This window comes from Nothobranchius furzeri, chromosome 5 (assembly GCF_043380555.1).
Source record: "Nothobranchius furzeri strain GRZ-AD chromosome 5, NfurGRZ-RIMD1, whole genome shotgun sequence".
In the NCBI taxonomy this organism is placed as follows: domain Eukaryota; kingdom Metazoa; phylum Chordata; class Actinopteri; order Cyprinodontiformes; family Nothobranchiidae; genus Nothobranchius; species Nothobranchius furzeri.
Genome location: NC_091745.1, coordinates 75,303,352 through 75,331,193, shown reverse-complemented (window position 1 = coordinate 75,331,193; position 27,842 = coordinate 75,303,352). Strand labels below are relative to the sequence as shown.

General features: G+C 42.2%; 1 protein-coding gene across 1 annotated transcript; it reads left to right on the top strand.

Annotated features, from left to right (window-relative positions):
• Positions 1-1,104: 1,104 nt before the first annotated feature.
• Positions 1,105-26,137, top strand: LOC107379534 (hemicentin-1). Its single transcript, XM_070551943.1, has 26 exons — positions 1,105-1,266; positions 5,916-6,239; positions 10,294-10,578; positions 10,802-11,068; positions 13,568-13,852; positions 13,944-14,210; positions 14,290-14,392; positions 14,526-14,563; positions 16,132-16,197; positions 16,349-16,400; positions 16,643-16,661; positions 17,266-17,394; positions 17,601-17,658; positions 17,716-17,761; positions 17,873-17,978; positions 18,072-18,171; positions 20,994-21,074; positions 21,234-21,291; positions 21,341-21,344; positions 21,515-21,604; positions 23,332-23,425; positions 23,714-24,034; positions 24,430-24,705; positions 24,798-25,046; positions 25,123-25,204; positions 25,400-26,137. The coding sequence occupies exons 1-25, from the start codon at positions 1,221-1,223 to the stop codon at positions 25,194-25,196; spliced, it is 3,438 nt and encodes a 1,145-aa protein (XP_070408044.1). The 5' UTR covers positions 1,105-1,220; the 3' UTR covers positions 25,197-25,204; positions 25,400-26,137.
• Positions 26,138-27,842: the final 1,705 nt, after the last annotated feature.

The window sequence follows — 27,842 nt, the reverse complement described above, 5'->3', positions numbered from 1 at the left end:
TAGACTCCAAATGTAATCATTTGGCACATTTCTAATTCATAATTTGTAAGAATGTAATCTGTGATATTAGCATTAGCATTCCTATGGTTTTTTCCATGTATATTAGCATTGTGCTAACCACTCGCTGCCAAATTGCAGCCTTTGCGATTAGAAAATCTCCTTTTGTCACATCGCAATTTAATTGCACATGCAGTTAATCGTTCAGCCCTAATGTACATGCAGCTCTATGCTAAAAGTGTATTTTCAAAGAGGTAATGATGGATTTCTTTGTAAAAGTTGTCCATCTTTCCAACAGAAAAATTTGCCTGGACCAACGTAACGTGATAACAACGTAACGTGATTACGTAACTTATGTAATGTTCATGTTCAGCCAATCAACTACTTTGACGTCGTCAGCAGTCGAAGGACCCCGAGCCGATCCTGTACCGACACCAGCCCATGTCCGAGGTAATTACACAGCCATTGGCCCGATGCCCTAGGCCCTCGGGCCGGGCCGACCCGAGGGCCTAGGGCTTCAGTGCAGGGCTCTAGTCCTGATGTCCTGATGCAGTGTTGATGATTTTATCAGCAGGTTGTTTATGATCTGATGACAGATGAGCCCAACGGTCACAAATACAAGAAGAATGGAGCCAGAATTATAATCTTTGAACAGATTTCACATCAGACACAATTCAGCATCTAATAGATTATTTTACATTTATTGGGTGAAAATAATTATGAATAATGAAACGTGGTAAAAACAAAAACATCATGATTCAGAAAAAATAATGAAACTCTTGTTTTGTAAACCTTTATGTAGTATCAAAACATTATTTATGTTACTTTCAGTAACGAAAGCAAAGGAAATCAAACAAATTGACAAACTTCCTGATCTTCGGAGCTCTTATCGGTTTAAACTGCATTCAAACATTTTTCTTTCAAACAAATTAGCATCTATAAAATAAAAAAACACAACCAGTTGAAAAGAGAACCACATTACTAGAAAATGATGCTGGTTAATAGCAAAGTGCTGGTTGAGCTTTAATCTGTGGGCCAGTTGGCAGCTTGGTCCTGTGGGAATTAAACCAGAAACATTTGTTAATGATTCATTAGACAGAGAAGGAACTTATCAACTGTTCAGCTCTTATTTCCTCATTTCCTTATTTCCTTCTCTAAATCGTGTAACCAAACAGTGGACAAGGAGCAATGTTTCCATTTCCATCTTTATTCTGGATGAAAAGATGAAAGCAGTCATGTTTTACATCGTGGTTCTGGGAGCCTTCTCAGGTGAGTTTTTAAACCTCTAGAGCTTAACTGTGTTGATGTGTAAAAATAAACTGTAACGTGTGTTAAAGTGGTAAAAAGCACCAATGATAAGTGTGTCATGTGTACCTCACAGCTGCATTTATTTAGCAAACATTTACGTTTATGTTCGTTTAACAGACGCTTTTATCCAAAATGACTAATATTATCTGACATGTATGTTTTTCATTTACTCCATAACTGTTTCTTACTGAACAGCGTCATTTAGAATGGAAACGACTCGTCTGTTAGACGAAGTCACATGGTCGTTTTTGATCATGACACGAGTTGTTGCATTCAAACCGACCTTCAAGCCAAAAAAAGTTATTAAACTTTCATTTTCCTCTTATTGCCTCATTCACAAATGTCCACCTATAGGGTACAAGTGAGAAATGTAAGTAGATCAGTGCAGGATTCACTATCTGCATAATTGAAATAGTAGTGTAGCGTCCAGAAATGGTCAGTTGGTGTGTACTTGGGGGAGGTAGAGCTGGACCTGGTGCAAGAGTTCAAGTACCTTGGAATGACCCTGGATCCGACACTATCCTTTAAAAATCATATAAAACATACAGTGAACACAATTAAATTCAATATAAATAACTTTAAACAAATTAGATCTTCAATGACTACAATTTCAGCTACATTTTTTTGCACTCCATGATTTGCTCTCATGTAGACCACTGCATCACAACCTGGTCATTCGCTGGGGACACTCTTTTAAAACCAATAGAAATGTTATTCAATAAGTCTATAAAAATCTTGGATCAAAAGCCTTTGTCATTTCACCGTTGTAATATTCTGGCAAAGTACACCATGCTTAATTTAAAAAATGTCATTAAGTTCAAAAATAGTTGTTTCATCAGCAGAGCACTTAATGGAATAGCTCCGCCTCCACTTTCCGCATACATAAAATGAAGAGCAGACAAAGGCTATGGTACTAGAGCCTCCACTAGAGGAGACCTTCGGATCCCCTACAGGAAAACGACGTTCGGACGAATGGTACTGTCCGTTAGAGGGAGTCAATTTTGAAACAACATCCCAGCGAATATCAGAGAGTATCCCACTTATAGCACCTTTAAAAAGCACCTCAAACTACATCTTAAAAGTTCCCAGACATGTTTGCATCTTTAGTTATTTTTATTTTTTTGTTTGTCTATTTTACTGGAATGTTTCTATCTGACCGTTTTTAAATTGTATAGTGTTACTTGTTTTACTTAGTTATCTTGTTGACGGACTACAGATGCAAATTAGCAACTATGCTATAATCTGGCCCATTTATGATCGATACGATGTATTTGATTGTTTATTAATGTGCATTGTCCTGAATAAAGAATTGAATTGAAAGTTTTCACCAATATATTTGACCAACATCATCTGAGAGAACAGATCCACTATCTGGGTGGATTTTCTCTCCTGTCTCCTAAAGTCCAGGCCTCTGCAGTGCTTGGCACACAAGATAACTTACTGTCAACCAACTGTTCTTTTCAAGGCCTCGGCTTTCCCCCTTATCGCTTCCACGGGATTCCACACTCTGAATGAAAAGTGAATTTTTACAACTCATAAGTTAAATAATCATTAAAGGGACTATATGGAAGTTTGACAGCCAAAACATGTATAGAAATAATAAATGTCTTCTTCATACATTCTCCTGCAATGCCCTGGTCCTGTAGAATGAGCCCTGGCATTTTTACTGTGATTGCCTGTTTTTCTGTAAAATCACAGAAAAAGAGAGATGCTCGGGTCGAGCAGGCTGCTTCATGCACATTCACGCTCAGGCATAGCCCGTAGCATTTGCTATCAGTAGCTTTAGCAGCAGAGAGAGAGGCAGTGCCACTTTGTCGCTGTTCCTAACGCCTAGTGACAAAGCTAGCTACATTTCTGAGGACCCTTAGCTACTTTCTGTAGAACTTTCTTCTAGATATTTCCTGCAAATTAGCAACAAAATAGCCATTTTTCGCTCTGAACCGTTCTTTGGATTGACGTTGTTTCAGCTGTCATCAAGGATGTAAATGTTGCAGATACAAATAACATCACTGGCGCTTTGGCTCACTTAGTAAGATGTCTGACTCTCATGTAGGAGACCTGGTGTCGAGTCTGGGTGTGAATAAAGTTTGTAATTTGGAGTTTCTTTTTTACATTAATGATATATTTTTTTACAGTAAGACGCCCAAATTTTTATTTGAGACTCGCCGAACGGCATTGAATTCACAGATAAAAAGGATGAGGGTTCAACTTTCATTTTGGAACAATTTTTCAAGCAAGGGAAGGGAATGATCTGAGCATGCAGGAGGACTGACCCATCATAAACCTTTGTCGGCTGTGCTGAAGAGACAGGTACAAAACCAAATTATTTAATTAATTAGCTGCGTGCTCTCCTGTCCTCTGTCCTCCGGGCCACACACACACACACACACACACACACACACACACACACACACACACACACACACACACACACACACACACACACACACACACACACACACACACGGGACTGTCTCAGCTGTTATTTTAGTTAAGGAGTGTGCACGTACAGCATGCGCGCCTCGTGCACGAGCCTACTATTGAAGCTGCCATTACGCTTTTGGCCTGAGGGGGCAATCACGAGCATAAAAATTCAGAAGTCCGAAAAGTCCCTTTAAATAATCATATGGTTGAATGAACCAGATGTTATTTGAGTAATAATATTAATGTTTGGATTGTCTGTGCCTAATTTAGTGAAGTGGAATGAATATTATTATTACGCTGACAGATTTATATGTTATGATCAGTAATGTTTGATTTAACAAGTGAATCATTATCTACACTCATACACAATGTTCATGAGATATAAATTACGGTGAAGCTCACATCTCACGTAAGTTTAAAGATTATTTATCCACAGCGTTAGAACATTTCGTATCTGATGAAGGTGTGGCTTCTGAGGGATGTTTGGTAAACCTACATGTCAAATGCTGAATCGCCAGAGTCATAAAATGGTGGGTCATTAAAACTAGAGTGACTGCCGAGTTACTCAGTTGAGTTAGTTTTTGAGCAGAACTTCGGAGTCGCCAATCTGGAGGAAAGTCTTTGAACCAGCAAAGCCTGCCTGCAGCTGACACAGCTTCGACTCCTTAAGAGTCCATTCTTAAACGCAACAAACTCCATGCCTGCTGTGACCTGAGCCCTTTTCAGACTGACATTCTGAAACATTTGCGGACAATTCAATCCGGTTTTTAATCGGAACTGTGTTTTCAGACACATCACTTTTGTACCGGAACTTGTCCTTTCGGCTGCGTTCACACAGCAGGGAAAAGTTCCAGATGTCTGACGGCGGCGGGGGGTGGGGGGGGGGGGGAGAATCGGACTCATGTTAAGAAGAAGAAGAAGAAGAAAATATCATTTCTATAGCGCCTCTCAAGATAAAAATCACGAGGTGCTTAAGCATAATTCTGCGCACACGAAGACGCATAAGAGACCTGGATGATGAAGCTCAATGGTTAAAGGAATCAAGGAAGCGGTGTGAAGCGCTCCGTCGCTCGTCTAGGCGGTACCGTAGGAGGCGAGCTGCCGTGGTTCGCCGCATGCTACAGCAGCGGGCTATCTAGGTGCGCACAGCGTCCCCCGGTCCCCTCCCCCTTGTCCGGAACTTTACCTCACCAGTCTGAAGCAGCCAACCTGTCCGTAACAAGTCCGGACCTGTTACTAGGGGCTTCGTCCGGATAAATTCCGGAACACGTTATCCGGATGTTTGTATTCAGACAGAAAGGTCTTACGGACAGATTCCGGAACATTTCCGTTTTTCATGGCCTGTCTGAAGGGGGCTCTGGAGACAACTCGAGACCGGTCTAGTGGTGCTGCGGTTATTCTGCGAACTTCGGTGCCGTGGGGTCCACCAGACTTCCTGACATTCTACAACGGGGGTCTCCCTAAGGGCATGTAGACACAACAAGATTGTGTCTGATGCCGTTCTATAAATCATCAACTCTCTAGTTTATAGCAGACCAAATTCTTTTACACCCAGAACTCAGTTTCTTCCAGATACAAAGGTTCTGATAAACATCTACTTACACCATTATCACACATCACATTCCATCACTATTCATAGCTTGTTATGTATTATAATTAGTCTAGAAAATAGTTCAATTTTAATTATATACTTGACTCTGTCTGAATTAATACGAAGTGTGTTTATGGTCCCTGAATAAGCAACGAATCCTAAATTCTTCTGGATAAACATTCAATGATCAATTAGGTTAATATTCTATATTTATATAGAATCATCACATCTTATTGGTCATAATTAAGCCCCCAATCTCACTACACTACAGTGGGGACAGCAGTAGCAAAGGAGGTTGCAGGTTAAATCCCGGCCCCCATCAGAAAATGCTGCTGATGTGTCCCTGAGCAAGACACTTAACCTGCCTTGCCTGCTGGTGGTGGTTGGAGGGAGCAGTGATGCCTTGCCTCTGTCATTTTGCCCCAGGGCAGCTGTGGCTACATCGTAGCTCATCATCACAGTGTGTGAATGGGTGGATGACTGATTGTGTTGTGAAGTGCCTTGGGGGGCTGTAGAACCATTAGAAGGTGCACAAGTTCAGGCCGTTTATCATTTATAAATGTCCTCACAAACTAAATAAAATATGTTTTCCCAGGTTTATCTGAAGGAGTCGGTGTTTTACCTGATGGTCCTCTGACAGCATCAGTAGGAGGGTCGGTGATGTTCAGAACAAACCTGAATCCAACAGAAACACCATTTATTGCTTTGTCATGGAACCATGGTGTTAAGTCTATAATAACCTCAACGAATAATTTAAACGCAACTGCACCAGAGTATGAAAACAGGATCACCCTCTTCAGATCTACTGGATCTCTGGAGCTCAGGAATCTGGGACTCGATGACAATGGAGAGTACAGCATTAACATTCAACCAGCTGATGATTTCCTTAAGTTTGGAATAACCAGACTGGTTGTATACGGTAAGCTGTTTGTTTTAACACTCTTTATTATAACAATGACAAACAGTTATGTTCATATATTAGCGACTAGCTGAGTATTAGAAACCCAAACCCACTTAGCTGCTGTTCTCGTCTTCTTCATCATCAGTAAATGATATCTGGTATTTATACGATACTTTTATTCTGATTGTTCCAACAGCTGGTTTTAGCTGTAATTGTTAAAAGAAATGAAAACAAGACAATACTGAAGAAACAAATGTGAGATTGTCATTGTTTATCTAGGTTATTAGTAATGATTGTTGTTTATTCCATTGTTAAATCACAAATCTGCCATTTCAGTCATATGTACAGTTTGTCTGTCTGGTGGAGAATACGGACTGCATGACTTAATTGTTTTAAAGTCGACAGTCAAGTAATGAAAATCGAGTCGACTTGGACTAGTCATTGATGACGTCCTACACCTGAAGCGGGTTGGTTCGCTGGAGTTTTTGACAATTAAAATTGCGTCCACATTTACTAAGATGAACATCTCTTTTAACAACGGTAGTTTCTGCATCTTTACTGCTCCGCTTCAGCCCTCTCCCCCCTCCCCCTACGCAGCGGCACAAACTCACTGATGCGCCTGCAGCCTCTCAGAGTTCCTGCTGCTCTAAACATTAAAATAATTGTTTCATTTTCTGTTCCTCACTTCTAATTACCTTCAATGGTCTATAGTCTGTCTGTTGCAACCAGCAGGTACAAAAACTAACGTTTTTATTTGACTATTTCTGTCCTGTCTCTGCTTATTATCTTCCTGCATCTCCTCTCAATCCTAAAGAAAAACTGCTACCTGGCTTCATATATTTTCACCTTATGAGTTACCTTTGAACTGCAGTTCTAAAAGATCTACCGACCGCTAAAACAGCGGAGTGCACGCCGGCCGCACCGGTAAGGTGCGTCACCGGAGGACAAAACAGGTGATGCGCTCCGCTCCGCAGCAGCGAAACGCATCAGGCACAAATAGCCGACATGAACGATCGCGTGTTAAATTTGTTTTTGAGGTGGCAACACCTAATTTAATAATGTCACTGTGGCCGTGCTCAGAACGCAGATGTCTGGAGCGCGTCAACAATCAGAGCTTTGCATGCGCAAGCTGGTTGAGGCTAGGATGGGGGTGAGGGGAAGGTTAAATCGCAAGAGGGTGAAGGTCACAATTCGGTCAAATGTCCCCTTCACGGCGGGCGTCAGATACCGACGCTCTGGCACAGAGCCTCTGGCACAGAGCCTCGCCTGTCAACTCTCCGGCCCGACCCCCACAATAATTGTCACTGTTTATCGTCCCCCCAAGTTCAGCCCTGAGTTTTTAAATGAACTCTCTGCTCTTTTATCCCATCTGTCCGCCCTTTCCCCAAATGTAATTTTACTTGGTGATTTTAATATTCATATGGACAATATGGCCCTCCCCCTCAGCAAAGACTTCTCCTCATCTTTGGATAGCCTCAGTTTTCATCAATATGCCAATTTTCCCACTCACATTAAAGGTCACACCCTGGATTTAATCTGCTGCTCCGGCCTGACCCCCTCCAACTGTACAGCTGACCCGCTCCCTTTCACGGACCACTTCCTCATCTCCTTTTCTGTTCCCCTCCGTCTCTCCATCATCAAGTCACCACGTATCATTTCTTTTCGTAATATTAAGGACATTGATCTAGCCTCCCTGTCCTCCAGTTTTGCCACCTTGACCCCTAATTTGTCCTCTACTCCCGATGATCTTGTCATTCAGTACAATAACGGTCTGGTTTCTATCCTTAATTCATTTGCTCCCATCAAATCCCGCTCTGTATATTTTACTCGGTCTGCTCCATGGTTCACCCCTGCCCTTCGCTCCTTGAAAGCTACCAACCGGAGGCTTGAAAGACTCTACAAGAAAACCGGTCTCACCATCCATAAAGACTTATATTCTGCTCAGATTTCTCTCTACAAGGACTCCATCTCCCATGCCAAATCTCAGTATTACTCCGGTCTCATCTCGTCCAACTCCAGCAACACTAAAACATTATTTTCCATCATGAACAGCATTTTTCAGCCTCCCGACTCCTTACCCATCCATCTTTACTCTTCAGAAACCTGTAACTCTCTCCTTCAGTTTTTTAATGAGAAGGTCAATAGAATCCATCTCTCTTTACCTCATTCCTCCCCTCCCTCTCCTGATTTATTTGAACCCACCATTCCGTTCTCCTCCTTTGAACTTCCCCATCCCTCAGAAATATTAGATTACATCACCAAATCCAAACCTTCCACCTGTCAACTGGACCCTATTCCAACTGTTTTAGTTAAATCCTGCCTTTCTTCTCTGCTCCCTTTTATAACAGCCATTATTCATTCCTCACTATCCTCTGGTACGGTCCCATCCCTATTCAAATCCGCTTCAGTCAGCCCTATTCTAAAAAAACCTGGTTTAGATCCCAATGATTTCAATAACCTCCGTCCCATTTCCCATCTTCCCTTCATTTCCAAAGTCCTTGAGAAAACTGTTGCATCTCAGCTCCATTCACATCTCACCCGCAATAACCTTTATGAACAGTTTCAGTCTGGCTTCCGTCCCCACCACAGCACAGAAACAGCACTTATTAAGATCACTAACGACCTACTCATTGCTGCTGATTCTGGTTTAATCTCTATTCTTATTCTCCTCGATCTGAGTGCGGCCTTTGACACCATTTCTCATCCCATCCTCCTTAATAGACTCTATTCCTTAGGCATCACTCACACCCCCCTCCGCTGGTTTCAATCTTACATTACTGGCCGCACTCAGTTCATCCAGTTAAAATCCTTTACCTCAGAACCCTCCCCAGTCAAGTCAGGTGTGCCCCAGGGCTCTGTCCTGGGGCCCCTCCTCTTCATAGTATATCTCCTCCCTATCGGCAAAATCTTCCGCAAATTCAATATCCAGTTTCACTGCTTTGCAGATGACACCCAGCTCTACATTTCCAGTAAGCCCAACTCAACTCTCCCACCATCCTCCCTTACACTCTGCCTCTCTGAAATCAAATCATGGTTCACCTCTAATTTCCTCAAACTCAACGGCAATAAAACTGAACTTCTTCTAGTTGGCACTAACTCCACCCTCTCAACATCTGACAGCTTTTCTTTAACTATTGACAGTGCCACAGTCTCCCCCTCACCTCATGTCAAGAGTCTGGGTGTCATTCTCGACAGCTCCCTTTCTTTTCAGGCTCACATTAATAACTTAATTCGGTCAGCATACTTCCATCTACGTTCCATAAACCGTCTTCGTCCCTCACTGACCCCTCACACTGCCGCCATTCTCGTCCACAGCCTCGTCACCTCCCGTCTCGACTATTGCAATTCACTTCTTTATGGTCTCCCCAACAAACTCCTTCATAAACTGCAACTGGTCCAGAATTCAGCAGCCCGTATTATCACCAGAACCCCTTCCTTTCACCACATCACGCCGGTTCTCCAGCAGCTTCACTGGCTCCCAGTTAAATTCAGGCCCATCTTCAAAATTCTCCTCCATACCTTCAAAGCAATCCACAACCTCTCTCCTCCATATATCTCAGACCTTATAAGTATTCACACCCCGTCCCGTTCACTCAGATCTTCTTCTTCCATCCATCTTGCGGTTCCTTCTGCCCGTCTCGCTACCATGGGGAGCAGAGCTTTCAGCCGCTCTGCTCCTCGACTCTGGAACTCACTTCCCCCAGACATCAGGAACATCGACAGTTTTACCCTTTTCCAATCAAAACTCAAAACACACATGTTTAAATCTGCCTACAACCTCTGATTTTATTGAAATGTTTCTCTCTGTTTTTTCTTCTTTGGGTTTTATTATTGTTTTATTGTATTTTATTACGTGTGTTGTGTAAAGTGACCTTGGGTGTCCTGAAAGGCGCTTTGAAATAAAATGTATTATTATTATTATTATTATAAAAAGTCACTACAGAGCAGTGAAGTCGACTAGTCGATACAACCCCTAGTGGAGAACACGGGTGTCAAAAACTGATTTAATTTTTAACGCCATCGTGTCAAATAACTACATATCACTAATAAACATGTATAATTTCATCCCCAGATCCAGTGTCTGGTGTGTTGCTAACCGCCAGCAGCACAGATCTAGTTGAGTTCAACAGTTCTGTCCGTCTGTCCTGCTCCTCCTCTGGATCTTCTCTCTCCTTCCTCTGGATGAACAGCAGCTCTGAGGTTACAGCCAGTGACAGAGTTCAGATCAGCAGCTCTGATGGAGGATCCACTCTGACTCTAGTCACCGTGACCCGATATGACCTGGGACCATTCAGCTGTAACGTGTCTAATCCTGTCAGTTCTGCCGTCAGTGAAGCAGTAAAGCTCTCAGTCAGCTGTGAGTTCAGCTCTGTTTAAACATCATAAAGTTACTGAACAAACTTTTAAACATCTGATTCTGTGATGAACCTCCGTCTGACTACAATCCTCAGTTTCTGATTGAACTTAGTAAAAAGGACTTTTATTTAAAAGTAATTTAGATTAACGCAAATGTATTTTTCCTGATTTTAATAATAACTTCTCTGACCAACATGTTTTTATTTGTTTCATCAAAAACTCAGATGGTCCAGAAAATACACACTTGGCTGCTTCTCCGTCAGAAGACCACTATATGGAGGGATCAAACGTGTCTCTGAGCTGCTCAGCTGAGTCTAGACCTTCAGCAGTTATCTCATGGTTCCTAAATGAGAACATGCTGCCTGATTCTGGACCAGAACTCAGACTGATGAACATTCAGCTGAGTCAGACTGGAAACTACAGCTGTCAGGCCTTCAACAGCAAAACCCTCAGATACCAAACATCTCAGCCTTTAGCAGTGACTGTTTATGGTAGGTCCAAATAAATCCTTATTTTATCTACAATTATTTCATGTTTTTATATTTGCTCTGTGGCAACTGGTGTTTGTAACCGTAATGATTACGAGTCACCGTTGTAATTTGTTAGAAAATACACGCTGTGGGTCAGACAACAAGGTTCTGCAGTGTCTGAAAACAATACTGGAGTAAATGTGTACTGGTAATTATACTTAAAGGTGTGGTTTACTCATTTATTCGATACAATTGTAGTGCCATCTAATGTACTGTAAAGCAATGCTTTGTGAGTCACAAAAAATAAATCAATGAAAGCTATGACGCTCCTGTTTTTAGATGCAGATGTTTGCTGGTGCAGAGGTGAGCTGAAAAAAAGACTGCATCATTATTAACGATATGCACACACGTCACTTCTGATTGGCTAACAGAAGAGTGGCTAACAGAACGCGTTCAGCCATGTTGCTAAGTCACTACCACAAATATGCTCTCTGCTCTCTCTCCTCGCTGCAAGAATATTTTACAAAAACATTCATGTGGGCGGGCACGAGCTAAGATAGGTGGGGCCATCAATACAAATTCACAGTGTGACATAGATATGTGAGGGTTTTCAGATCCTAGCGTTTCACTGTCTATTTTCTATCAGAAGCTAAAGCAGGAGATAGGTGTAGAAGACTGTTTTCATGTTCAGCCTGCATGGAAAACTCAGAAGTAATATTACAAAAATGTTTATTTAGTCAACCACACCTTCAACTGAGTCACATGTTTTTAATAATCATTTATAATCTTCCCTGACCAGTTGAGAGACATAGTCTCTCCAGCGTGTCCTGGGTCTTCCTTCAGGCCTTCTCGTGGTTGGACGTGCCCGGAAAACCTCACCAGGGAGGAGTCCAGATGCCCGAGCCACCTCAACTAGCTCCTCTCTTTATTGAGTCTTTGGGTGTTTCTCAATGTCAAGGCGCCTGGCCTTGTGAGGCGATGTCTTGCGAGGCCAGGCGCCTTGCTTACGAGGACGCTGTCCTTCCTTGGTCAAAGAAAACTGTTAAATGGAACAGACTTGCATCACGTGACAGCGACTTCCACCGCGGTCAAGCAGCATCACATGACACGGGAGACAATGTTACATTTTATATGTATAAGTTTAAATATAAATATATGACAAGCTTTTTACTTTTAAGCATATATAAGCGATATGTCATAGAAGAGCCACCTCCATGGGACAGGACTCAGCAGTTCATTTGCATCTAAAGGACAAAGGTCACTTTTTCGAGGATGCCAACGTTCACATTTTGGACAGAGAGGACAGATGGTTTGAAAGAGGAGTAAAGGAAGTCATTTATGTCCACTGTGAGCAACCATCTTTGAACAGAGGCGGTGGTTTATGACACCAACTGTCTGCCATCTATAATCCAGTTTTGAGATCCCTTCCCAGATGCCTCAACGCCCACGCATATCCTGGGCCATCTGACCTCAGGAATTCACATGATAGGGTGGGACCAGGCTTCACAATGAGCTCACCCGAAACTCTGGCTGAATAGGACCCACACCCACCCTCACACCTTGGCTCATGTGTTTATGTAGAAGATCATCAGGGGGTCTTTTGTTCCCTCTTCGGGGGGAAGTCCCACTGGGTTTAAATCTGGGACTCCACCATTTGACCTTAGAACTGAAGAAGCCTCTCGGATGAGAGGTGAAACGTCTTCAAGCAACTCAAAGAAGTCCAGACGCTTTTCTTTCAAAGCTCATTAGACCATATATTAGCGAGTTACTACCCGCTAGCCACCAAAGCTGCAACTACTAAGAAACTAACCAACCATAGATAACTTCTTTGGATCTTAAAAAAAAAAAGTTTTAAATTAGCTGACTTACATTTAAACTTTAAATTTGCCCCTGAAGTAGCTGTCGGCTTCTGATCCACCATCCTTTTGAAAATACCGCGGTGTATTCTGGGTAAATTTTGACCAAGGCTAGACTACAAGACATCTCCCGTGTATCCTCGCTCAGCTAGCTAAACGGCTAACAAACACACACCTCAGTAGAACATGAACATTGGAACACGTCTTGGCGGCTCCTGATAATGTATCTCCTAGGCAACCGGGGTGGGACCAAGACATCAAGGCGGCGTTCCTTGGCATTGAGAAACAGCCTTTAAGTTTTTCTGAAACACAGTTTCTGGTTTTGCATGAAAAAACTGCTAAAACTCAAAAAAGCATCAAATCTGAGGCGAAGCCCCAGCTGACAGGTGGTTTGGACGATGTTGATGGTGAGTTGACTGTGGTTGCTGGGGAAACAGAGCTTGTCTGGAGCGGGGTCATGACAAGTTCTGGTTCTTTTCCACCTAAAAGGCAACGTTCCACATCCCTAGAGCCAACTGATGATTCTGGGCTGCCTGCCAGGTCCAGTGCTGCAGATGTCTTCTTCTCTCTGGTGAAGAACATCGGCGCCAAGGGACAGTTTTATTTATTGTTACTGTTGTGTAGATAATAAAGAAAATTGCACCATTTTGTTTTTTATCCCCAGATCCAGTGTCTGGTGTGTTGCTAACCGCCAGCAGCACAGATCTAGTTGAGTTCATCAGTTCTGTCCGTCTGTCCTGCTCCTCCTCTGGATCTTCTCCCTCCTTCCTCTGGATGAACAGCAGCTCTGAGGTTACAGCCAGTGACAGAGTTCAGATCAGCAGCTCTGATGGAGGATCCACTCTGACTCTAGTCACCGTGACCCGATATGACCTGGGACCATTCAGCTGTCACGTGTCTAATCCTGTCAGTTCTGTCGCCAGCATCAGCACCAGTCTCTCCATCAGCTGTGAGTTTAGATCTGGACATCATGAGTACGATTCCTCACACTGACCTGATGCAGCTGCTAACATCATTCTTGTTGATGTTCCTCGTGGCAGATGGTCCAGAAAACACTCTGTTGACAATATCTCCATCCAAACACGAACACGTGAAAGGATCCGATGTCCAGATGTTCTGCTCAGCTGTTTCCAGTCCTGATGCCTCATTTCAGTGGTTTGTGAATGGAAACCCACTACCTGATACTGGACCAGAACTCAGGCTGATGAATGTTCAGACAAATCAGAGTGGAAACTACAGCTGTCAGACCTTCAACAGCAAAACTCTGAGATATCAAACATCTCAGCCTTTAGCTCTTTCTGTGATTGGTGAGTTAACATTTAAATGGAAGCAGGAGCTCCTGCAGTAAAATGTTGATGCTTTTGGTTGTTTTCTGTTCTGTTTTAGAGCGGGAAGGAGGTCTGTCAGGTGGAGCTGTTGCTGGAATAGTGATCTCATGTTTAGTTGCTGCTGCAGGAGCTGCTGGAGGATATTTTATTTATAGAAGGAAGTAAATGTCTTATCAGTTATAATTCTGACTTTTCTCAGTATAAAAACCTTGTTTTTCATTCATCTAAGCATCATTTGATTCTCCTGTTTTTAAAACAGTTTTTGCTGACCACCTTTTTTTCTCCGATACTCAGAAACAAGAGCCGAGCTAAACCAGCTTCAGCCACAGCAGGTAGGTCTGATCATTGATCAGGATGAGACGTCTAGAGCAGTGCTGACATATTACTATACATCAGTCAGTTTAGCTGCCTGGTTTATTTTTGTGGCACTGTTAGGTTGCAGGTTCAAACCCTGGCTGCAGCCTTTCTGCACCTTCTCCCCATGCTTGTGTGTTTCCTCCTGGTGCGCTGATGTCTTCCTACCGACCAAAACATTCCTCTTTAGTTCATTGGAGACTAAATCGTCCCTCGGCGTGAGTGAGTGTGTGTCTGGGCGTGTGTTGTGTTTACGTGGGTCTGTGATGGACTGGTGACCAGTCCAGGCTGTCACCTAACCCCTGATGGAGACGGGCACCAGCTTCCATCCACCCTAACTGGAGATAAGCAGGATGGAAGATGAATTAATTAATCTAAAAAATCTGGCATAGCTCTTCATAATAACTTATTTAATTATGAAATTCATGTTTATGTTTATGTTTATGTATTTAGCAGACACTTTTGTCCAAATTGACTTACAAGTGATAATCGGCATGTTACCCTTGAAGCTAACAACAACAATAACAACTTGACATCAATCATGGAGAGGAGGGAACAAGGAGTGGACAGTAGAGAGGGGGGACGGGTGCAGGGAGGGTGCTAGTTTAGAAGATGCTCTCTGAAGAGCAGGGTCTTCAGGAGTTTCTTGAAAATTGAAAAGGAAGCCACTGTTCTGGTAGTGCTTGGAAGGTCATTCCACATTTGTGGAACGATGCATGAGAAGAGTCTGGATTGTCCTGAGCGTGGTGTAGGCACTGCTAGCCGACGATCCTGTGATGACCGGAGCGGCCGGGCCGAGACGTAAGCCTTGCAAGAGGATTCAGGTAGATGGGAGCCATACCGTCTCGGACTTTGTATGCTAGTGTTAGCTATTAGAATTTGATGCGTGCTGCTAGCGGTAGCCAGTAGAGCTCAATGAACAGAGGGGTGACGTGTGCTCTTTTTGGCAGATTGAAGACCAGACGCGCCGCTGCGTTCTGGACCGTTTGAAGAGGTCTCACAGTACAGCCTGGAAGACCAGTTAGAAGGGCGTTGCAGTAATCGAGGCGGGAGATGACAGTAGATTGCACCAGGAGCTGGGTGGCATGTTGTGTTAGGTATGGTCTGATCTTTCGTATGTTATACAGCGCAAAGCGGCATGAACGGGCAACAGAGGCAACATGATCTTTAAAGGCCAGGTGTTCATCAATCACAACACCCAGATTTCGAACTGCCTTTGAAGGGGCCAGAGATAGGAAGTCATTCTGGATTGAGATATTGTGCTGTATGGATGGTTTTGCTGGGATGACAAGTAGTTCAGTTTTAGAGAGGTTGAGTTGGAGATGGTGGGATTTCATCCATTTTGACATGTCAGAGAGATAGTTTGATATTCGTGCAGAGACAGTGTGGTCGTCCGGTGGAAATGACAGATAGAGCTGGGTGTCGTCTGCATAGCAGTGGTAGGAGAAATTCATACTTTATAGTGAATTTTGATGCACTTTGAATAGATTATTAAGAGATTCTACATGCTGTTATTTATTTATTTCATCTTTCTGAACAAACACAGAGCAGGTCATCAGTTCAGTGACCTTCTCCTCTCATGATGTCACAGCTGCAGCGAGGAGACCTGAAGGTAAATGCACCTGTACTAGATTCAGATAAATGAAACTGCTTTCTAGTATTAATTGTAGTAAATGTTTGTATTTCATCTTCCAACTTCTGAGACGTTTTCTCCTGACAGTCCCACCTGAAGAAGTGTTGATGCTGTTTTTGTGTTTAATCAGAACAAGAACATGCGTATGAGAACGTGTCAAGTGTTTATGACAGAACTATCTAGCAGCAACAAGGTTCCTCTGTAGAAAGGTGAGTTCTGAACGTGTTCGGCTGTTTTCGTGGAGAAAAACATTTGAAAGCATCTGAAGTTTGACTGAAGCAAACAGCTGATGTTTGTTTTAATGGTTTGTTTGTTTTTATCTGTCAGGTGGGCTGAAAAGAAGGAAACAAGAGACGTCCTGATCGGAGGAGAACAGAAGTGGTGGCTGTTAAAGCTGATCAACAACAGTTTTGTTTATGTTTAGTTGTTTCTCTAAGTCAGCGGTTTGCAGTCCTGGAGGGCCGCCATCCAGCAGGTTTTAGTTGAACTCTGCTTCAACTAAAATCAGCAGGTGATTAACAGGCTCTGATGAGCTGCTGCACAGGTGATTCAACCACTGAATCAAGTGTGCTGGAGCAGGGAAACAACAAAAACATGCTGGATACCGGCCCTCCAGGACCCGGATTGAGACCCGTTGCTGTCATTTAATCCATGGTATCAAAATGTTTGGTATATTTCATGACCACATCGTTCAGATTTTGTTACCTTGAGCAGAATTCTTCTGCCGGGAAAGTCGTTTGTTTGGAAGTTCTGGCGGCTTCTGTTGCAAATGAACTGAAATGTTTTACTTTAAATGTCAAAAAGCAGGAAAACCCGATAAGTGATTTGTGTTAAGACCAGAAAGCAAACTGAGTCAATGAAAACAGGACACATCAGCTTGATTCTAATGAGACTCTGATCCGACCTGACTCGAACACAGGTTTGCTGCAAGTTTGAGCCACACAGCTTTCCGTAGTCTTACGTTGCGTTCTGAGATGCTGAATAGAAAACGAGCATCAAGCTGCTGAGCTTGCCATGACCCAGCTCCACGCGTGTCCGTTTCCTCAGCAACCACAGCCTGCTCATCCCAGCCATCTCCCACACCGGCTCCTCCTGCTACCTAAGTCCCATCCAGACACAGACTCTGCCAGATTATTGAGAGTTGTTGCCGGTCAATGTCCAGCGCTTGCTCCATTTGTGCCTCCATGTTCACGACCTTGTTTCTGTACCTTGGATTTTCCCACCTTGCCTCACCCCTTCTGGATTATCTACACACTTCTGATCCTTGGATTACAACACTGGATTTGTTCACGGACCTCTGCCTCTCGCCTGCTCCTCGTCGGATCCTCCTGCTTGTTGTCTTTCTGGTTCCGACCCACGTCCATCTTCTGATCATGCTCCAGCTCATGCCCCGGACCACTGCCAGAGGATCTTCTCCCACCAATCCCAGCAGGAAACTGGGTCCAGACTTTTATTACAGCTCTTAAACTCTTCCTGTGTGTGGTTGTCATCTGCTAGAGCCCTTACAGACCTCCCAGTTGAGCTCAAATAAAATGATGGACGGGTAAAAGAGTTGCTTTACTGTAAAAATGAAACGGATGTTTCATGTTGACAATAAAATAGTTTTAGAAACTTATGAAGACGTTTTTGTTTACAACTAAATGTCCGTCCAAAGAGCAGGACACCATAGGGAGTCGAACCCCGTCTCATTACTCAGAGCAGCAGAGCCTTCAGCTTTTGGTGGTGATACAAAAACAGGAAGCAGGACCTGCATCAAGCATGTTTATAATAACTAATTATCAGTAAAAATGCTGATTTGTTGTTTTTTAGTGTGCGGTAACCTGCTTGTTGTGTTTTTACCTAAAATGCTTTAGAATCACTCGTCTGACCCCTCACCTGACACCAGGTTGTCATGGGAGACCCACCAGAGGCTGGTGGCCAACCCTGAACAGCTCAGACCTGAGGATCGCAATGGTACACAAACCCCTCCACCGCAGTAAGGTGGTGATTCATCAAGGGGGAGGGGGTTAGTTTTATTTTTGGGAGAGTTTTTTACACACACGCACACACACACACACACACACACACACACACACACACACACACACACACACACACACAGCAGCTGAAAACTGATGTGTTCACGCTGACTTTTGTGTGACCTTTGTCCTCACCCTCTCCTTGTTCTGCTCTAATTCCGTCTTTCCTGGGATGATTTCCCTCTTTCCTTTTCATTTTCTCTCCCTTTTCTCACATTTTTTATCACAATTATTTTTTCTCATTATAAAAGTATTTTAAATCATTCTTTGAAATGTTTATGTGGTCGCGGTGTTCATCTCACAAGCACTGAGTGAGTTCTGACAGACCTCCAGTCAATAGAGCTCCTGTGATGTCACTGATGATGTAATAAGGGTAGTGGATCACAGGAAGTAAACCCCACTATCGGAGTGGAAATTTACTAGAATGAAGAAGCTGATGTTTCTCTGCTGGGACAATTGTAATCATATGAATAATTCAAGTGCACATTTATGTCGACAATGGACGCAGAACCGTACTAGCGCTGGTCTGCTGGGGTCAGAGGTCATACGTCAGGCTAATATTGCGGTATCTCTGCCTAAAAAAATCACAGTAAGGAATATTTTGTAAATCAAATTGTCGGTAGACTTAAAATATAAAACACCAACAAAAGCTAATGAAATGTATCCTAACAACAAGGCTCATAAAGGTTACAGTAACCCAGTTCTTCTCCTTTTGACTGCAGAAAAATTATTCAGCCTGTGACCCAATATAAAATAACATAAAATATTCCAACATATTAAATATTATTCAATAATATAAAATATGACTAAAACAATATAAAATAGATAAAAATACAAAATTATCACACAAATTTATTTCAAACATTATAAAATTGTATAAAATTATATAGCTAATTATTAATCATTATTAATTATTATAAAACATTTTAATTCATACAAAATCATAAAAAATTGTATTAAATAATATAACATTATTCTAAATGCCATTAAATATTATTAAATTACATGACTTATATTAAATAATAAAAAATAGTATAAAACATTATAAAACAATATAAAATAACACAAAATATTATAAAAGATTTTAAATAATATAAAAATTATTATATAATTAATGATTAAATTATGTAATATATAATTAAATACCATAACATCCAATAACTTTTATACATTTTAATAATATCAAATTATGTAAAATATATGAAATTATACAAAACTATTATTAAAAAATTGTCTCCAAGTAGCTGAACTCTTGGGGTCATGCATAAAATGTTTAGATTGTTTCTTTTTTTGTTTCTCAAAAGTTATTAATGCATTTAAATTAGAATTAATATTTGATCTCATCTGATCTTATTATTTAATTGTATCATTCATTACATTTTATTACTTTCATTGATTTAAAATTATTTGGATCATTTAATGCCTAAGAAAATATTTTTCACTTTCTTTTAACTTTCATGATGTTTAGCTTACTGAACACAGTATTTTTATACTAAACAGGGGTAGGTGTGTGGGTGGGGTGCCAGTGTCGGTACAGGATCGGCTCGGGGTCTTTCGACTGCCGATGACAATCAATCAATCAATCAATCAAAGATACTTTATTAATCCCAGAGGGAAATTAGAGTTTCAGTACACACAATTCAGAGATCAGACATTTATGGGCAAGACACATGACAAGAATTGGTGACTGTGGTCATTCGCAACCCTGAGTCGTGCTACCTTAATAGAGATCAGAGGGTTACATGAGGATTGGTTCAGGTGGAGGGAAAAAAGGCACTTCAGAGTTACCCTCCACCAGGAGGGCAGCTTTGCTCTGCAAAAAAAAAAAAACACCTCAGACAGAAATGTAGGTCGGGTTTTCACAGCATCTGTCTGCATTCCTTTTTCGGATAACAAGACTTTTCCACCTTTGTTTGGGTCAGGCTGAGATAATTTTCCTCTCTGCCTTCAGTCTTTAAACTGAAAGTAGTTGATTGGCTGAACATGAAGCTTACGGAAGTGACGTTATCACGTTATGATTTAGATTGGTCAGAACAAATTTGTGGTCGTAGTCTTAGTGATTGTACTCCTGTAGTCCAACAATCAACACTTTTTGGAGATAATATGTTTGAATTTCTAAAGGAAATGTAAAATATAAGCAAATGATAAACGGTGACCCTCAAAAGCTCTTGATGTTGATGAAATGGGGCAAAATAAAATATAAGAACTTTACTGAAAGACACCAAGCAACATTTTGAGTCAAAGAACGTATTTAGATAACAACTAAGGAAATATACAGATGAACTCCACATTAATACAAACAGATGTGGCTTCACATATAAGAACTGTTCTATTTTTTGCCAGTCCGATGTTGGTTTTATGCAGTTTCACATTCTTTACAAAACAAAGATAATATGGTGTTTTATTAACAATTTACAATTATAAAGAAAACGTTTTTGTTAACAAACAAGAATTTATTAACACAACTGCTGATGTCTTTCCAAAACGTATGTGTGAAAGCCGAGTAGATTTACAGTAATGTGATGTCATTGACAGTCGAAGGACCCCGAGCCGATCCTGTACCGACACCGGGTGTGTGACATGCTGGTCGTCGCTGTCACCTCCCTCCTGAGGGTCCTACAACAGGGATTTCTACATCATAGCTTACAGGAATGAAAACCTTGCTACAGGAAAACTTGGATTCTATCATTTATATTCTCCTCAGACGAGAAACGAAGCATCTTCACAAACAACGTTGTCTCTGTTTTACCCTCTAAGGGTGGAGCTCTGATGGTTTTGTTTTTCTGAGGTCTGTGTCTGCGTCACAGAAGATTTCTTGTACCGTGATGTTCCTGGAAAGTAGCCATAAAGTCTGTTCAAACATCATAAAGATGTAGAGCCAGCCTGACCACGTGTGACAGAAATCCTTCTTGTATGTTTATTTATGCCTTTATGAAATTAGGCCTAAAACGTTGCTTTTGTGTGTTACAATATGATCTTTTTCTCTGATCATTTTAGAGTCCAGCCTAATGGACAAACTACACTCTTGGTCCTTGTTCTGGTTTTCTAAAACCCGGTGTTAAAATCCTTGGTGTGTTTTTAGACGGTTCTTTTAATCTTCACAGACAGGTGAGTGCAGTGGTCCAATCAGGTTTTCATCATTTAAGGCAGATAGCAAAGGTGAAGCCATACCTTCCTGCTAATGTCCTCGAACATGTCATCTGTTCGTGTCCTGCCGATTGGACGACTGCAACTCCCTGTATTCTGGCCTGGACCGGTCCTCCCTACACCGACTTCAGCTGGTCCAAAATGCTGCGGCCCGCTTGCTGACTGGAACCAGCAAGCGGGATCACATAACCCCGGTTCTGGTCGCTCTCCATTGGCTTCCTGTCTCTTACAGGATCCATTTACAAATGTGACATTTTGTTTTTAAATCTCTTCATGGCCTGGACCCAGTTTATATCTCTGAGCTGCTGTCCGCTTACGTCCCTGCCAGAACCTTTGAACAGTTCCAAAAACCCGCCACAAGACTTGCGGCGACAGAGTCTTCTCTGTGGTTGGGCCCAAACTGTGGAAAAAGCTGCCTCTCAACATCAGGACCACACAGAATCTGGAAAATTTAAAATCCCTTCTTAAGATGCATTTTTTTGATTTGTTGAGCATCTTAATAGTTTTTAACAGTTTTTATTATAGATTGTGACTGTTGTGTGTTCATCTTATTTTAGGTTTTTATTGTTGATCTGTTGTACCTTGATTTGTTTTACCTTGTACAGCGCTTTGGCTGTAGCTTTGCTGCTGTAAATGCGCTCTATGAAGGTCAAGGTCAATTTTATTTATAAAGTATTTTTTATCTAAATGGCTCCACCCCCTCCTGAGGGATGTAAAGTGTTGCAGAAGTTGAGTAATATTGTATTTAAACTGCTGAGTGCCACTTAGGAGAGCACATAAAGACACTAAAGTTCATATATAAAGTGTCCTGCCTCCCCACCCTCACTGTACATTCGTATAATTATAGAGGCAGGAGACACCTGGTTACAGGTAACTGGGTCGTTACATCACTCTGTTTTAATTTCTTCTGATAAACAAAAATGAATAAAAATAAAATTATCTATTAGAATTGATTGAAATTTCTAACTTCTGTCATAATTAATAATAATAATAATGATAATAATAATAATAATAATAATATATTTTATTTAAAAGCGCCTTTCAGGACACCCAAGGTCACTTGACAGAAAACACTTGATAAAATACAATAAAACAATAATAAAACCCAAACAAGAAAAAACAAAGAGAGAAACAGTTCAATAAAATCAGAGGTTGTAGGCAGATTTAAACATATGTGTTTTGAGTGTTGCTTTGAAAAGGGTAAAACTGTCTATGTTCCTGATGTCTGGGGGAAGTGAGTTCCAGAGTCGAGGAGCAGAGCGGCTGAAAGCTCTGCTCCCCATGGTAGCGAGACGGGCAGAAGGAACCGCAAGATGGATGGAAGAAGAAGATCTGAGTGAACGGGATGGGGTGTGAATACTTACAAGGTCTGAGATATATGGAGGAGAGAGGTTGTGGATTGCTTTGAAGGTATGGAGGAGAATTTTGAAGATGGACCTGAATTTAGCTGGGCACTATTTAATTATTTTAATTTAATTTAATTTAATTTATTGAGCACTTGATGCATTTATTTGTGATTCCGTTTGCTTTGTAGTGAGTTATGCATTTGGAAAAGCATCTGATGGAGGCTGAGTCTCCTGGACGTCTTTGATCCTCCTTCTAAAGGAATTCGATGGATCGCTGCAGCTCCTCAAACAGGAACGCTTAAACATCCACTTACTGAGGTCTGAGGAGCTCGTAAAACATCCCAACCATCGTGACTCAGACATGGGGCTGCTTTCACAAACGCGTACAAATACACGTTTTACTCGTGAATTGTTGTGTTTTATTCTCAGAGATGAAGGCACTAGTTTTGAAGAGTCATTTATTATAAAGTTTGTTATTTATTTCTTCAGAATTATTCCCATTTTTCCACATGAACATCACATGTTTCTACCCTGGAAGGTTAGTTTTACTTTAAACCATTTCACTCTTGGAATTGTTGACTCAGAGTTCAACTTTTTTCCAGTTTCGAGGAAAAGCTGCTACGTTTCTGGAAACCCTTCCAGCCTGGGTGTGGGTAACCAGTGGCTGCATGCACCTTGAGGCTTTGCACAAGCATAGTAAACATAGTGCTTTTCACGACTGAGCGGGGGGTTGGAGTTGGTCGTGTGTGAGGATAAAAGAGCTGCAACACCTGCTGCTCGTGTTTCAGATTTTCTTAAAGCGACTCTTGAGCTCAGATCATGGACAGGAGTTTCACCTGGACTGCTGCGATGCTCCTTTTAGCAGGTAAACTCAGCTGGTGTTCAAATTAAAACTTCACTTAATTAATATCCTTGAGAAGTCTTTAAATCTTACGGATGTCGCAGACTTTTGAAAATGCTGATCCTCTTTTTCCCACCTGCTAGGTGCGTGTGCCGGTGATGGCATTTTACCCCCAGGACCCCTGAGTGGGGCTGTAGCAGGCACGGTGAGGTTCACCACCAGCCTCGCTCCCACACAGAGCCCGTTTCTGTCCGTCAGCTGGAGCTTTAAAGGTGGGAGCATCATCACCTCCACGAGCGTCAACAGCACCGATCCCGCATACTCCAACAGGATCTCGTTAGATCGAGCTACAGGAGCCCTGGAGCTCAGAAACCTGGGTCTGCTGGACAGCGGGGTTTACACCGTCATCATCATACCTGATGGAGGGCTGCAGCTCCAGGGGAAGATCACTCTTAATGTTTATGGTTGGTGTTAACTCTCCCGTGCGTTCATATAATAATTAATTATTCAATAAGTGACAGAAATGCTTTTACCCTGAAGGTTTAAACTAAACTTAAATGATGGAAAATGTGTCCATCTTAAGTGAGTCCAGTCTAAAATGACTCATGAACCAAAAAATACACTAGTTTAGTTTAGATTTTGACAGGATTTAAGAAACAATTTCAGGGTTTGGGGAGAAATTTCTTGAGAAAAACATGTTTTATTTATCAGGTTGAGTAATTTCTAACAACCTTAGGTCAGAAAAGGTACACACAAATGGACCTGATCATGTTTTCAAGGCACAACCCACATATGTTTTTATTTCATGGTATTTTTCTGTAATTCCTACTAAAATTACACCCTTTTAATGCACCACCAGTGCCGATAACAGGAGCCGTCATCCGTAGCCCTGCAGCTGTTCTGATAGAAGACCAGAGCTCCACCAACCTCACCTGTGAGGCCTCCGGCTCCATCAGCACCAGGCACTGGATGAAAGACGGCCTTCCCCTTCAGCTCAGCGACAACGTCAGCTTATCAGCAGACAACGTGACGGTGCTCATACGTCCTGTCCTCCGCTCCAGCGGCGGTTCCTACCAGTGTCAAGTCAGCAACCCAGTCAGCGCCATGACGGCAGCTCTTAATCTCACTGTCAACTGTTCGTGATCACTCAGAGCTCACAGACCAGGAAACATCAGTGTTTTTCTTCTCTAGTGCCTTAAATCTAACATGAGTTATATGTCTGCACAGATGGACCTTACAACACATCAATTACAGGACCTTCGTCGGCTTCACTGGGTCAGAGAGTCACCCTGCAGTGCACGGCCGCCTCTGTCCCTCCTGCAAACTTCAGCTGGATGTTTAACGGCAACGAGACGCATGTCAACAACTCTGTGTACCTCATAGAGGAGATGGGAGGAGCTAGTGTTGGGAATTACACCTGCACCGCCAGGAATATGGTGACCATGAAGGAAAACTCAGCTCTTCTGAATCTGAGAGGTGAGTTATTATGATGCGTGCGCGGCTCCTGTTGGATTCAGCTGAGAAGAATGAACATTGTTTTTGTCCCACACAGCAGCCTGCACTGCCCCCTGCTGGTCGTTTTCACTATTGCTCATCAGCGGATTTAATCTGAGAAGGTTCATGTAAAACAGCAGGTGAGACCTACGGAAGAGGATTAGGGCCACTGCAAAGAAAAATAATGAAATAAAAGAGGATTCTGACTTCTCCTTTTCTTTTATTTTTCTTTTCAGTGACCCTAATCCTCCTCCATAGTGTCCGACGTTGATTACCAAATATAAAAACCTACACTTTTATACATGTTGACTCTGTTTTGTTTTTTTTTCCACCAGATTTCCTGCTCCGGTTTGTTTACTTCACAACAGAAAACCTCTAAAGACGTGTCGATGAGCAGTGAAACGTTTTGATCAGCATTAAAACCGAGTCAAGCAGAAACTCTCACACCAAAAACAGAACATAGGCGCTTTGCAATTTAGAAATTGCTTTTATCGTCTCATATTTATCATAATTTGCCTCCATAAATGTTTCCTTCTTCTCTGAACTGACCATTGCTGGGCGTTACAACAACAACAAACATGTTTCCAGGAAACTAGAGGTCAGTGTGGTCTGGAGACAAAATTATTGCATTCCTCCCAGATAGATAAAAATCTTATAAAGTGATTAATTCACACTGTTTTGGTTACATTATTTCCTTGTTTCTGTCCGTTTCTAACCTCTAAGAGGACTTTCTGTATCTGAACGCCACCTAAACTTCCCTTCTGGGCGTCACAAAGTTCAGACACTTCCTCCCTGCTGCATCACTTCCTCACTCAGGATTTCATCCTGATCATTAAAACCACAACATCTCTGGACTCGGTGAACGTTTGATGTTTTGCTCCAAACTTGTTTGTCAAAATTAAAACAACCAAAGTGACTCAGAAAGGTTTGAAGATGATTTTGTTTAGAATGCATTAGTTTCAGTCTCCATAAGGTTGTAGAACAGCTGTTTATTGTACTGCCTGCTGATAACTGACTTTTCTGGGTGAACTGTGCTACTTTAAAAATGTTTAAAATAAAAAAATTAAACCCTGCGTTCTGTTTTTTCTGCTGGTCTGTTTGTGTTTTATCCATCGACATATATACTGGACAATTCATTTCCATAGGCTTCAATAACACATTTTTGAGGCTAAATGGGAGGTGGCCACCACCGCCATTTTGACCGTGTCACAGGTTCCGTCAAGCCCAGACAATTCCACAAAAGGGAAGAGAGGTGGAGCTGAGGGTGTGGCTGTAAGGCTGGATCAACTGACGACACCCGGTCGAAATAGCTACAAGCTAACCTGAAGCTAACCCAAAGCTAATGCGGAGGTGGGAGCTAAGCTAACGGAGGTAGCAACCTAGCTACAACCGGAGTTAACTGTGCACAACACCAGAGCTTCTGAGTCAGAGATACGCCGGGCTGACCGCTGGGTAAAACCGGGTGGAACACAGAGGTCTCCGAGAGCTCCACAAGCCGGCAGCCCGCGTAGCAGACAAGCGCCGCTGCGATCTGAGATGCGCAGAGCTGCTGCTGAGGAGAACCGGGTGGAAAACATTGGTCTCTCGAGAGCTCCACATGCCGATAGTCGGAACCCAGCTCCACCAACATGTTATATTTCAACCCATTTTCTAAAGTGCAGCATTATGTTAAATGCACTGGGGTTTACCCTATTACATTTAAATTTCATGGTTAAACAGTACATGTTAAAATCTAAGCTCAGCTCGGCAGTGACCTAAAATACATAAATATAATTTTACTTACCGAAAAAAATGAAGTGGAGACTCCTTGGACGCTCTATTAGTGCAATTAATGCCACAGCAAGTCATTTTGTCCAACAATTGCACAAAAAATATCCAAAAAAGAATACACAAACACAGAGACTCAAAATCCCGGAGCAGTTTCCAGGCCAGACCGAGGCTCTACTGAGGCCTTTCCACGGAGCTAGCTCTGTGGTCACGTGGGTCTGATGCTCATTAATTATACAGAATTTTAGGCTTTTAATACACTTAAACAGAAGAGTGAGAAAAAAATTCACCCCCCTCAAAGTTGTCATGAGTGTAAACTAGATCATTTAAACGAAAAACATGTTTTGGTACCAGGCTGTAAACAAGTTTATTTCTGCTGTGCAATTGGTATTTTTAACATGGGAGTCAATGAGGATTTGCTCGTTTCTGACACCAGCCCCTAGTGGATGAGGGTGGAACTGCAGTTTTTGGTACTTCCGGGTTGGCCTCAATTTTTGATTCGCATTGTGGGGGCTTGGTTTTATCACAGTTCTAGTACTAAATGGTAAATGGCCTGTATTTGATATAGCGCCTTCTAGAGTCCTGGAACCCCCCCAAGGCGCTTTACAACACAACCAGTCATTCACACATTCACACACTGGTGGGGATGAGCTACGATGTAGCCACAGCTGCCCTGGGGCGCACTGACAGAGGCGAGGCTGCCGAGCACAGGCGCCACCGGTCCCTCCGACCACCACCAGCAGGCAACGTGGGTTAAGTGTCTTGCCCAAGGACACAACGACAGCGACAGACTGAGCGGGGCTCAAGCCTGCAACCTTCCGATTACGGGGCGAGCACTTAACTCCTGTTCCACCGTCGCCCACCTCCGGCAGATTATAAATCATCTTGTTTAAAGACCAAGTTCACTGAGGAACTATATTTTGCCTGTTATTGTTCAAGTATGATCAGTTCTGAAGGCTCGACACCTGTTTCCTTCTTTAGGAAAATAACCTCAAGCTGTGCATGCATTAC